The 14,019-nt window shown below is 38.2% G+C and overlaps 1 protein-coding gene across 3 annotated transcripts in view; it reads right to left on the reverse strand.

The window, feature by feature from the left end:
• The window catches only part of FAM120C (family with sequence similarity 120 member C), a 132,759-nt gene that overhangs the window by 57,106 nt on the left and 61,634 nt on the right, over positions 1 to 14,019 (reverse strand). For all 3 annotated transcript variants that reach the window (XM_085007984.1, XM_085007985.1, XM_021080777.2), the window contains one exon: positions 3,426 to 3,675. In XM_085007984.1, coding sequence (XP_084864110.1) covers positions 3,426 to 3,675 — 250 coding nt within the window. The remainder of the gene's footprint in view (positions 1 to 3,425; positions 3,676 to 14,019) is intronic.

Consider the following 14,019-nt stretch of genomic DNA (forward strand, 5'->3'; position numbering starts at 1 on the left):
CCTTATGTGGAAGTGTCTCTATGCAGCTTGCCCAATGGGCATTGGCACTGCCCAATGTCTTTGGTGGAGAACTGGATAGGATGTAGATTCAACTCAGATCTTTCTTCAGGGTATGCTGGGAGCTATCACCTTGGTAGGAGGTGGGTCTGGAGATGGAGGTGCTAGGCCCAGGGCCTGGTGTGAGGTGGGACTCCCTATCTGCTCAGTGGCTATCACCACCCTGTAGGGGTAGGGTCAGATCCCAAGATGCTGTAGCAGAAGCCTTTAGGGTTGATCCAAGTTGGCTCAGCTCTCTTAAACGTGTGTATGTTCCCTTCTCCCTGCACTGGCACTCTTACTGCAGAGAGGGGGTAGTGCTGAAACAAGGGAGGCTTGTGCAGGCTCTGGGCTTATGACGGCTGTAAACAGAGATCTGAGTTGCCTCCAATACACTGCCCGTGCAGGCACCAGCAATTGTTTCCCTCCCCCTGTTCAGATGCAGCCTCAGGTCCAAGTCTCCTTTGTCCCTCAGAGCCATTCACTGCCATCACCTTCTACTGTCCTGGCCCAGTTGTGTAGCTACACAACAGGGAAGGTGGGGCCCGCATTGATTCTTGGTGTCTTTTGAGGGGGGAGCTATGGTGGAGTGGCTACCATCAGAGTTTTGGGTTGTTTTTGATGCACTTCTTGAGTAAGCACCAACAATGGATGGCACCGGAGATATGTCCCTGAGACTGAATAGCCTCTGTGTCCCATTTCTGAGCTTTGTCCCTGGTCGTGGAAGCCCTAGATCCAGATCCATGCTGTGTCATGGAACAAATGGGTATGGAGCCTTAGCTCAGTTGGGGTTGGGACCAAGATGGCTGCAGACAACCCAGCAGCAATCTTCACTCTGTACTCTCTCCTTCCTTGGGGGTAAGCCAGTACACACATGCTTCTCATGCTCAGTCCAGGCTTCCTACAAACCTTCTGTGGTCTTCAAATTAGTTAAGGAGGCTTGTCTCCCCTCTGCCATACCCGGGGTACCCAATCTATGTCTCAAACAGCTTACTCCCCAAGGAAAATCTCCATCTGAGTAATCTCCAAGTTCCTCTGAGGTACCTCCCAGGGGCACAGGTCCTGACCTGATTGCTTCTCTTCCCTTTCTACCGGATTATGGTGAATTTTACTTATAGCCTTGGAGTCCTTCTGTCAGTTTCCAGTGAGAATGTTCCACATACAGATATATTTTTGATGTGTCATGGGAGAAGTTGAGTTCCACCTCCTTCTACTTCATCATTTTCTTTGGCCATGCCCACAGCATGTGGAAGTTCACAGGCCAGAGATCAAAAACCTGCATCACAGGAATGATCCAAGCCACTGCAGTGACAACTCTGGATCCTTAACCTGTTGTGCCAACAAGAGAACTACATCTACTCCATCATCTTGATTGATCTCTTTATTGCTATTCTTTACCTGATGGGTCATACTTTAATTCTTCAAATATGGTTTCATTTAGTTCTTTGAATATATTTATAGGAGCTGATTAAAATTATTTATTTACTATGTCCTATATCCATACCCTCTCAGAGACAGTTTCTATTGACTGCTTTTTGTCCTGTCTATGAGCCACACATTATTATTTCTTTGCAAGTCATAACTTTTTGACATTGGATAGTTGTGATAATATACTGCAGCAACTCTGGACTCCTTTCCAAAGCAGTGTAGTTGCTGCTTTTTTGTTAATTTGTTTAGTGATATGTCTGGACTAATTTTGGAAAGCCTGTCTCTCCTGCAATTTTTGTGCCAATATCACTTCATTTTAGTGTAAATTTATGATACATTCTGGCTTTGTTGTTGTTTGAAGCAAGACTCCTCTTGTTGTTCATTTGAAAATTTCCAAGCTATTCTTTTTTTTTGTTTTTTTTGTCTTTTTGCTTTTTCTAGGGCCGCTCCCATGGCATATGGAGGTTCCCAGGCTAGGGGTCTAATTGGAGCTGCAGCCGCCGGCCTATACCAGAGCCACAGCAATGCGGGATCCAAGCCGCGTCTGCGACCTACACCACAGCTCACGGCAACGCCGGATCGTTAACCCATTGAGCAAGGCCAGGGATCGAACCTGCAACCTCATGGTTCCTAGTCGGATTCGTTAACAACTGAGCCACGAAGGGAACTCACAAACTCTTCTTATTCATCTGCTTTTCCCAAGGAACTTAAGAATTATCCTGTTAAGTGAACAAAAACTAGTTCTTACATATCTTTATATATCAGGATACCACATGGTTAACTCAAACGTTCTATTACAGCTGGAAATGAATCTGCTGCTTCTTAATATAACTGTTTCTCAGAAGAGACTCCTCAATTTCATGTTTTATTTCTGGAAAACTGTTGAGATTGGAATGAAGCTGTGCTGGAAGTGGTAGGGCCTTGGTACATGCTGCTCTTCATTTAACAAGGCTGCATCCCATCCCTTAAGGCCTGACAGAGTTCCTCATCCTTTCTTCCTCAGTGGTGACATATGTATAAAGGTTCTGCCTTCCTCAAACTGTATCAAGTTTTCCTAACAGACTCTCCTTTCTCTAGGCCAACTGTCCAAGAGTTGCACCAGTGTCAATTTTAGTTACAACTTCCCCAGCACTACTTTACTTTCATGAGAGGTATCTCTTACCTACAGTTAGTAGAAGCAATTGAAGAGTTAAAATTCCTAGTACTCAATTAGTCTATAGTTCAATGTTCCTACCCAGTCTTGACACTGATGGGCAATGCAGTATTTTTTTTTTCTTTTTGTCTTTTCCAGGGCTGCTCCCGCGGCATATGGAGGTTCCCAGGCTAGGGGTCTAATCGGAGCTGTAGCTGCCAGCCTACACCAGAGCCACAGCAACGCAGGATCCGAGCTGCATCTGTGACCTACACCACAGCTCACAGCAACGCTGGATCGTTAACCCACTGAGCAAGGCCAGGGATCGAACCCACAACCTCATGGTTCCTAGTTGGATTCATTAACTACTGAGCCACAACGGGAACTTTGGCAATGCAGTATTTTGGATAAGTTTATTTTCATTTAAAATCAAATTTAACAAAATTTTATGTTAATTACATTTTCCACCATGACTTTTAAAAAGTATAGGAACTGGAAGTTGGAGAGACCTGGTTCAAACACTTACACTACCCCTTATCAGTTATGTAACCTTTGCAAGTCATTTCTCTTTGCACCTTTGTTTCCTCTTCTATAAAAAACCCAAATATAAAACCAAAAATAAAAGAGGGCTCACACATGGCCTGATGATGACAGAGGATCATAAACTGAGGAGACTATCATAGGAATCAACTCCTATGTTTCTGAAGCCTAAAGTAAACATAAAAAAACCTCCCTACCTCAAAACACCATAAAAAACCACTTGCTTAAAGGAAATACCCAAAAAAGTAAAAGAGAAATGAACGGACCACTTCCTGGTCCCAAAGCTTACCGGAGTACACAGCACATGAGCAGCAGATGGGTGGGGACGTTAGCTGGATTGAGCATACTGGGTGTATCTGACTTCATACAGGCCAGGAAAGCACGCATCCTTCTGTTCTTGTCCTCAACTGCTTTGCCTAGCCAGAGCTTCTTGAGGTTTGGGCAAGTCCATTCACGAAATGTCAGTGCAGACACCAGCTCAGGGGTTTGAGGTGACTTCCCTTTATAGGCAGACCATTCTTTAAGGATCACTGAAGGAACTGTAAAACAGAAATTGAGGAAAACAGGATCTAGAGAATCTCTGAGCATTTCTGACAAAAGCCATCACACTTCAACATCTTCTAATTTTCTGTCAATATAATTTTTATTGTTAGTAGTAGTAAAAGCAGGAGTAGCAATTAGGTGCTTGGTATATGTTAAGTACTTTACATATAAATGTAAATCTAACTCTGCAGATCGAGCCTGAGACAGACGCATTATGACTATATTATCACAAAATGTGCTCATTTTGCAGATGAAAAAGTTCAATTGTCACACAGTTTTACTTTCACACAGCAGTACCCTGCTTATTCACAGGGGATATGTTCTAAGACCCCCACTGGATGCCTGAAACCATGGACAGTACCAAATACTGTATATACTACATTTTGTCCTATACATACATATCTATGATCAAGTTTAATTTATAAATTAGGTATGACAATAACTAATAATAAAATATAATAATTTTAACAATATACTGTAATAAAAGTTATGTGAATGTGGTCTCTTTTTCTCTGTAAATATCTTATTGTACAAATTTAATGCCTTTTCCATCTTAACTAAGCAATTATCATGTACTGTGTCCATAACTTCTGTAGTTCAATATATGACAACAAAACTAGTACAAATTTCTTTTTTTTTTTTCTTTGCAATTTCATAGATAAAAGACTTGCTCTTACTGTGGATCTTTTTGTCAGTATGGATCTCACCAACCTCAACATGTGATTTTTTTTTACTTTTCTTCCCCTATTAAGTAGAGAACTTTTGCCTTTTCACTTGAAAGAAGCACTTTATGGCTTCTCTTTGCCATATCTGAATCGCAAGCATCACTATTCTTGGGCCTGGGGCCATTATTAAGTAAATAAGGGTTAGCTGAACACAGCATTGCAATACTAAAACAGTCAATCTGATAAACTCCATGGCTAAAAGTGACTAATGGGCAGGATATGCTGGACAAAGGGATGATTCATGTTCTGGGTGGGAGGGAGCAGGACCACGTGAGATTTTACCACACCTACTCAAAACTGTGCAATTTAAAATGTATGAATTGTTTACTTCTGGAATTTTTCATTTAATGTTTTTGGATCATAGTTGACTCGAGGTTAACTGAAACTGTGGAAAGAGAAACTGAGGATAAGAGAGGACTACTGTACTTTAAATTCATTTTTATTTTATTTTATTTTATTTTATTTTATTTTATTTTTTTTGTCTTTTGTCTTTTGTTGTTGTTGTTGTTGTTGCTGTTTCTTGGGCCTCTCCCGCAGCATATGGAGGTTCCCAGGCTAGGGGTCCAATCGGAGCTGTAGCCACCGGCCTACGCCAGAGCCACAGCAACGCGGGATCCGAGCCGCGTCTGCAACCTACACCACAGCTCACGGCAACGCTGGATCGTTAACCCACTGAGCAAGGCCAGGGACCGAACCCGCAACCTCATGGTTCCTAGTCGGATTCGTTAACCACTGCGCCACGACGGGAACTCCTAAATTCATTTTTAAAGTAGATGTACCAGAGTAGGCAAGGAAAGAAGCCCAAGGAAGAATTACATGAATATCTGGCTTCATAACAGACTATAGGTCACTCCAAAAGACTTAAAAGAATATTACAAAATTCTCAAAAAAACCCCATCTTTTAGAGTTATCAAAGTGTAACAGACAAGGAAAACATGGATTCTGTCCACATCTAGTGTACCTCAGGCTTAAGCTATGTCCTTTTTAACTTAAGGCATCTACAATCAACTCTACTACCCAAGCTAGAAACCTGGGAGTCATCCTGGAGTCCTCACTGACCTTCACCTTCTACAGCTAGTTATTTCTAAGGTCCTGCTTATTCTACTGCCTTATCTGTCCCCTTTTCTTCATTACAACAAATAAGGTCCAGATTCAATTGCCATCATCTTTCACCTGGTAAGAGTCTCCAGACTGTTGTCCCTGCCCTCGTCCTGTCGAATCCCCCTCACACCTATGTTTTACAACCACTAGAGTGCTCCTTTTAAAATATATTTTAAATAATTATAGATTCTCAGGGAGTTGCAAAGATAGTAGACAGAGGTCCTGTGTATCTTTTACCTAGTTTTTACTTACTCATATCTAAAATGTTTATAATACAATATCAAAGCTAGGAAATTGACATTGGTACAACTGTGTGTATAGTTCTGTCATGTGTAGATTCATTTAACCACCACTGCAATCAAGGTACAGAACCATACCATCACCACAAAGATTTCCCCTGTGCTGTATTTTTATGGGCATACTCAATGCCCTCCAGCACCATTCTTAATCTCTGGCAACCATTAATCTGTTCTTTATCTCTACCATTTTGTCAATTTGAAAATTTATATAAGTTGAATCAGTATGCAACCTTTTGAGATTTTTTTTTTATATTGCTCAGTTTTGAGGGTTCTTTATATATTTTAATACTAGTCTAGATACGTGGTACTTGTTCACCTATGGACTTCCAACTGATCCAGTACTATTTGTTAAAAAGACTCTCCCTTCTCCAATGAAGTGCTTCTGCCACTTTGTCAAAAATCAGTTGGCTTTACCTTGTGAGGCTATTTCTGGGTTCCCTATTCTGTTCCATTGGTCTATGTGTCTATATCACTGCTAATACTACACAGACTTATTTACTGTAGATACATAATAAGTCTTGTAATCAAGTAGCGTGGCTGCTCCCAATTTATTATTCCTCCTCAAAACTATTTTAGCTATTTTTTAGTTCTATTGTTTTCCATATAAATATTAGAATAATCTTGTCTACATATACACAGAATCCTGCTGGGATTAGACAGTAATTTTTTTTAGCACTCAGTCTATAGGATTTTTTATTAAGCTATAGTTAATTTACAGTATTGTGTTAGTTTCAGGTGTATACCAAAGTGATTCATTTATAGTTATAAAACTATATATATAGTGTGTGTGTATGTGTGTGTATATATATATATATATATATATATATATACACACACACAAAGAATATATCATTCTTTTTCAGGTTCTTCTCCATTATAGATTATTATAAGATATTGAGTGTAGTTCCCTGTACTCTTATTTTAAAAAAATTTTATTATAGTTGATTTACAATGTTCTGTCAATTTCTTATGTACAGCAAAGTGACCTAGACATACATATATATATATATATATATACATTCTTTTTCTCACATTATTGTCCAACATGTTCCATCACAAGTCATTACATATAGTTCCCAGTGCTATACAGCAGGATCTCATCGCTTATCCACTCAAATGCAACAGTTTGCCTTTACTAACCCCAAACTCCCAGTCCATCCCACTCCCTTCCCTCTTTGGCAACCACAAGTCTGTTCTCCATATTCATGGATTTTTTTCTTTTCTATGGATAGGTTCATTTGTGCCATATATTAGATTCCAGATATAAGTGATATCATATGGTATTTGTCTTTGTCTGACTTACTTCATTTAGTGTGAGAGTCTCTAGTTCCATCTATGTTGCTGCAAATGGCATTGTTTTGTTCTTTTTTATGGCTGAGTAGTATTCCACTGTGTATATATACAACATCTTCTTAATCCATTCATCTGTCAATGGACATTTAAATTGTTTCCATATCTTGGCTATTGTGAATAGTGCTACAATGAACATAGGAATGCATGTACCTTTTTGTTTTTTGGGTTTTTTTTTTTTTTTTTTTCTTTTTAGGGCTGCACCCATGGCATATGGAGGTTCCCAGGCCAGGGGTCCAATCGGAGCTGTAGCCACCCGCCTACACCACAGCCACAGCAACATGCAATCTGAGCCGCATCTGCAACCTACACCACAGTTCATGGCAACGCCAGACCATTAACCCACTGAGCAAGGCCAGGGATCAAACCCGCCTCCTTATGGATGTGAGTCAGGTTTGTTAATCAATGAGCCATGACAGGAACTCTACATGTATCATTATGAATGAAAGTTTTGTCTGGATATATGCCCAGGAGTGGAATGGTGGGTCATATGGTAGTTCTATATTTAGTTTTCTGAGGTACCTCCATACGGTTTTCCAATTTACATTCCCAACAACAGTGTAGGAGGGTTCCCTCTTCTCCACACCCTCTCCAGGATTTGTTATTTGTAAACTTAGTAATGATAGCCATAAATGAAGGGAAGGTTCTTTTTTATGGCTGACTAGTATTCCATTGTGTATATACATCTTCCTAATCCAATCATCTGTCAATGGACATTTGGGTTGTTTCCATGTCTTGGCTATTGTGAATAGTGCAAACTATTTCTTTTGGAATGGATAAGCAATGAGATCCTGCTGTGTAGCACTGAGAACTATGTCTAGTCATTTATGATGGAGCATGATTATGCAAGAAAAAAGAATGTATACATGTATGTGTAACTGGGTCACCATGCTGTACAGTAGAAAAAAAATTGTATTGGGAAAATAACAATAAAAATTTTAATAAAAAAATGAAGGTAAAAAGATGCAACAGAGGTCTTGGAACTGCTAAAATGCCAACACCAGTAGACTGTGATAAGTTAGGTATATACAATGTAATACCTAGTAAATACACTGAAACAGCTTTACAAAGAGATACAGTCAAAACACTAAATGTAAAAATTGGATTTTCTAAAATATGTTCAGGTACTTCATAGGAAGGGAAGAATAAGAAAAGAGATATGAAAAACAGAGAAGAAACAGAAGCAAAAATAAAATGATAGACTTAAGACCTAACATGTCAATAATTGCATTAAATGTATGTGGTCTAACTTCAATTAAATACAGATTGACAGACTGGATTAAAAAGACATGATTTAGGAGTCCCCACTCTGTTGCAGTGGGTTAAGAATCTGACTGCAATGGCTTGGGTCCCTGTACAGGTGCAGGTTTGATCCCTGGCCCAGTGCAGTGGGCTAAAGGATCCAGTGTTGCCACAGCTATAACTCAGATTCAGTCCCTGGCCCAGGAACTCCCACATGGTTATAAAAAACCCCAAATGACAACAATAACAAAAGAAATTAGAAAATGTTAATATATATATTAACATTTATATATACATTTTAACATTTATATGTATACAAATATAAACATTTAACATTTATATATATAAATGTTATGTTAACTTTTTACAATTATATATATATATAAATGATATTAGGCTGAAAGTTAAAGAATGGATAATAATATACCATGAACACAATAATCAAAAGGTAGAAGGAGTGGCTATATTAATAGCATACTAAGTAGATGTAAGAGCAAAGAATTTGCCAGGGCCGGGGCAGAAAAGGTTCATTACAAAATGCTAAAAGGGTCAATCTACCAAGAAGATATAGCAATCCTAAATGTGTGTCACCAAATAACTGAGCCACAAAGTACATGATGCAAAAACTGACAGAAATGAAATGAGAAATACACAAACTCATAATGTTTTTGTTTTTTTGTCTTTTGTCCTTTTAGGGCCACACCAGCGGCATATGGATGCCCCCAGGCTAGGGGTCTAATTGGAGCTGTTACTGCTGGTCTACGCCAGAGCCAAAGCAATGCTAAATCCGAGCTGCGTTTGCAACCAACACCACAGCTCATGGCAACGCCAGATCCTTGACCCACTGAGCGAGGCCAGGGATCAAAGCCGCAACCTCATGGTTCCTATTCTATTCGGATTCGTTTCCACTGCGCCACGACAGGAACTCTCAAACTCACAATTATAATTAGAGATTTCGAACCCCCTCTCAATAATGGGTAGATCAACTATACAGAAAATTAGCAAGAATATAGAACTCAACAACACGATCAATGAACAGGATCTAATCAATTAGTATAGAACACACAAGAGCACAATACATGTTCCTTTCACATGCCCACAGAACTTGCCACGATAGATCATATGCTGGTCCATAAAACAAACCTTAATAAATTTAAAAGAAGTGAAATCTTACAGATTATACTTTCAGAACACTACAGAATCAAATAAGAAATTAACAACAGAAAGATAACAGGAAAATGTGTAAATACTTGGAAAATAACAGAAATTCTATATAATTAATGGGTCAAAGAAGTCTCAAGGAATAGAAATACATGGAACGAAATAAAAATACAAAACACTGAAATTTGTGAGATGAACTAAATAATTGCTGAGAAGGAATTTATAGCACTAAAGGCTCACATTTAGAAAAGAGGAAAGTCTTTAACTGATCATCTAATAAGAAGAGGAGAAAGCCAAACCTATAGCAAACCAAGGAAGAAAATAATAAGGATAAAATCAGAAATTAATGAAGTTGAAAAGAGAAAAATAGAGAAAAATCAATGAAATGAAAACCTTCTTCTTTGAAAAGAATGGTAAAATTGACAAAATCTAGCAAGACTGCAAGGAAAAGAGACAAAAGACATAAATTACTAATATCAAGAATAAGAGAGAATATCACCACAAAGCCTGTAGATATTAAAAGAATTGTATGTGGATAATGTAAACAACCCTGCACACATAAATTTTTTATACCAATTTTAATTTTTTCCGTTATAGCTGATTTACAGTGTTCTGTCGATTTTCTGCTGCACAGCAAGGTGACCCAGTCAGACATACATGTATACATTCTTTTTTTCTCACATTATCATGCTCCATCACAAGTGACCAGACATAGTTCCCAGTGCTATTCAGCAGGATCCCATTGCTTATCCATTCCAAAGGCTACAGTTTGCATCTGTTAACCCCAAATTCCCAGTCCCTTCTACTCTCTCCCCCTCCCTCTTGGCAACCACAAATCTGTTCTCCAGGTCCATGATTTTCTTTACTGTGGAAAGGTTCATTTGTGCCCTATGATAGATTCCAGATATAAGTGATATCATATGGTATTTGTTTTTCTCTTTCTGACCTACTTCACTCAGTATGAGAGTCTCTAGTTCCATCCACGTTGCTGCAAATGACATTATTTTGTTCCTTTTTACAGGTGAGTAGTATTCCACTGTGTATATGTACAACATCTTCTTAATCCAATTGTCAGTTGATGGACATTTAGGATGTTTCCATGTCTTGGCTATTGTGAATAGTGCTGCAATGAACATGTGGGTGCATGTATCTTTTTCAAGGGAAGTTTTGTCTGGGTATATGCCCAAGAGTGGGACTGCTGGGTCATGTGGTTGTTCTATGTATACTTTTCTAAGGTACCTCCATACTGTTTTCCATAGTGGCTGTACCAGTTTACATTCCCACCAACAGCCCACACACATAAATTTGACAACTTAGGCAAAATAGACCAATTTCTCAAAATATACATACTACCACATCACACCTAATATGAAATATATAATTTGATTAGCCCTATAAATTTTAATGAATCTGGCTCAATGGATAATAAGCAACGAGATCCTGCTGTATAGCACTGGGAAGTATATCTAGCTACTTTTGATGGAGAATGATAATGTGAGAAAAAGAATGTATACATGTATGTGTGACTGGGTCACCTTACTGTACAGTAGAAAATTGACAGAACACTGTAAACCAGGTATAATTGAAAAATCAAAAATCATTTAAAAAAAACCCAAACAAACCTGGTTCAACTGGTTTCACTGGAGAATTCTACCAAATGTTTAACAAAGAATTAACATCATTTCTACACAATACTTTCAGAAAATAGGTATAAACACTTCTGAACTCTTTCAATGGAGCCAGTATTACCTGGATACAAAAACTCAATAAAGACAGTATATAAAAACACTTCAAATTGATATTATTTATCAAGTTAAATATTAAAATTCTTAAAACATTAGTCAATATGGAGTTCCCTTGTGGTGCAGCAGGTTAAGAATCTGGCGTTGTCACTGCAGTGGCTTGGGTTGCTGCCATGGCACAGGTTAGATCCCTTCCACATGCTGCAGGTGTGGCCAAAAAAAATTTAGTCAATAGAATTCAGCAATTTGTAAAAAGGATTATACACCATGGCCAACCAACTAGAGTTTATTCCATTGTTGCAAGGCTGGTTCAATATCTGAAAAAAAATCAATCAATATACTCTACCATATAAACAGGCTAAAGAAGAAAAATAATATGATCATTTCAGTGGATGTAGAAAAACATTTGATGAAATTTAACAATCATTCATGATTTTGGAAAAAACTCTGAAAACTAGCAATAGAAGGAAATTTCACCTTGATAAAGAATATTAACAAAAAACCTCCTGCTAACACTGCACTTAATGGTGAAAGACTGAATCTTTTTTCTCTTAAAATCAGAAACGAGGCTAGGATGTCTAGCCAGTGTAGGAAGGCGCGAAAACAAAATAGAAGGCATACAGATCAGAAGGAAGAAACAAACTTGATCCTAATTGCAGATGACATACATTCCATGCAGAAAATTACAAGAATTGTAAAACAAAACTCCTAGAAACGGTGAGCTAAAGACTAGGATACAAAATTTAAACAGAAATTAATTATATTTCATTTTTTATTGATATATAATAGACTTACAGTGTTCTATTAGTTTCAACAGAGTGACTTGATATTTTTATACATTACCAAATGACCACTATGATAAGTCCAGTTACCAAAATCTGTCACAGTACAAAGGTATTCCAATATTATTGACTATATTCCATATGCTGTATACTAGATTCCCATGACTTATTATTTTATTTCATTTATTTTTTTGGTTGTTTGCTTTTTGAGGGCCGCACCCTCGGCTTATGTAAGTTCCCAGGCTAGGGGTCGAATCAGAGATATAGTTGCTGGCCTACACCACTGCCACAGCAACACCAGATCCGAGCAGCATCTGTGACCTATACCACAGCTCAGGGCAACGCCAGATCCTTAACCCACTGAGCAAGGCCAGGATTGAACCCACATCCTCATGGATAGTAGTCGGATTCGTTTCCACTGAGCCACGACAGGAACTCCCATGACTTATTTATTTTATAACTGGAAGTTTGTACCTCTTAATCTCCCTCACCTATTTCACTCATCCCCACACACTCCTCCCTCTGGCAACCACTTGTTTGTTCTCTATATGGTGAGCTTCTTTCTGGTTTGTTCTACTCATTCATTTATTATCTATTTTCCACATATAACTGAAATCATACAGTAATTGTCTTTCTCTGTCTGCCTTATTTCACTTAGCATAATGCCTTCTAGGTCCATCCACATTGTCGCAAGTAGTAAGATTTCATTCCATTTTATGGCTAACATTCCATTGTATGTATATGTATGTATATATATATGAATATATATAATTTCTTTCTCCGTTTATCTGTCAATGAACACATGTATTTTCTATATCTTGGCTATTGTAAAAATGCTGCAGTGTACATAGGGAGGCATTTATCTCTTCAAATTAATGTTCTTGATTTCCCAGCTAAATATTCAAATGTGGAATTGCTGGTATCACAAGTTGGTTCTCCTTTTAATTTTTTGAAGAATCACCGAACTGTTTTCCATACTGGTTGCACCAATTTACATTCCCACCAACAATGCACAAGGGTTCCCTTTTCCCCACATCCTTGCCACTATCTGCTATTTATTGTCTTTTTGATACTAGGCATCTTGAAAGGTGTGGGGTGATATCTCATTGTGGTTTTGATTTGTATTTCCCTGATGATTAGTGATGTTGAGCATTTTTTCACATGCCTGTTGACCACCTGTGTGTCTTCTTTCGAAGAGTGTCTATTCGGATCCTTTATTTAATTAGTTTGTATTTGACGTGGATTGTGTGAGTTCTTTGCGTATTTTGGACATTAACCCATTGTTTGATATATCATTTGCAAATATCTTCTCTGATTCAGTAGGCAGCCTTCTTATTCTGTTGATAGTATCATACATGGTGCAAAGAGATTTTAGTTTGAGGCATTCCAATGTTTGATTGTTTGTTTGTTTATATTGGCCATGCTCGTGGCATGAGGAAGTTCCCAGGCCAGGAATTGAACCTGCACCACAGCAGTGACAATGCCAGATCCTTAACCAGCTAGGCCACCAGGGAACTCTCCCATTTGTTTATTTTTGCTTTTGTTTTCCTTGCCAGAGGAGACATACCAAAAAATATATTGCTAAGACTGATGTCAAAGAGCATACTACGTAGGTTTTCATTGAGAAGTTTTACGGTTTCAAGTCTTACATTTAACTCTTTAATCCTTTGCATGTAGCTATCCAATTTACTCAACAGCATTTATTGAAGAAGCTATCTTTTCCCTGTTACATATTCTTGCCTCCTTTCTCATAGATAAATTACCGATATAAGTGTGGGTTCATTTATGGGCTATTGATCTATATATCTGTTTTTGTGCCAGTAGCATACTACTTTGATTACTGTATATTTGTAGTACAGTTTGAAATTAAGGACTGTTTTGTTCTTATTTTAACTATTGATGTTGTATTATTCTCAGCCATACAGCAAGGTGATTCAG

This window comes from Sus scrofa, chromosome X (genome assembly GCF_054392235.1).
Source record: "Sus scrofa isolate SSC_HxYL_T2T_F1_AM1 chromosome X, Sscrofa_HxYL_maternal_Yorkshire_Landrace_v2.0, whole genome shotgun sequence".
Classification (NCBI taxonomy): Eukaryota; Metazoa; Chordata; class Mammalia; order Artiodactyla; family Suidae; genus Sus; species Sus scrofa.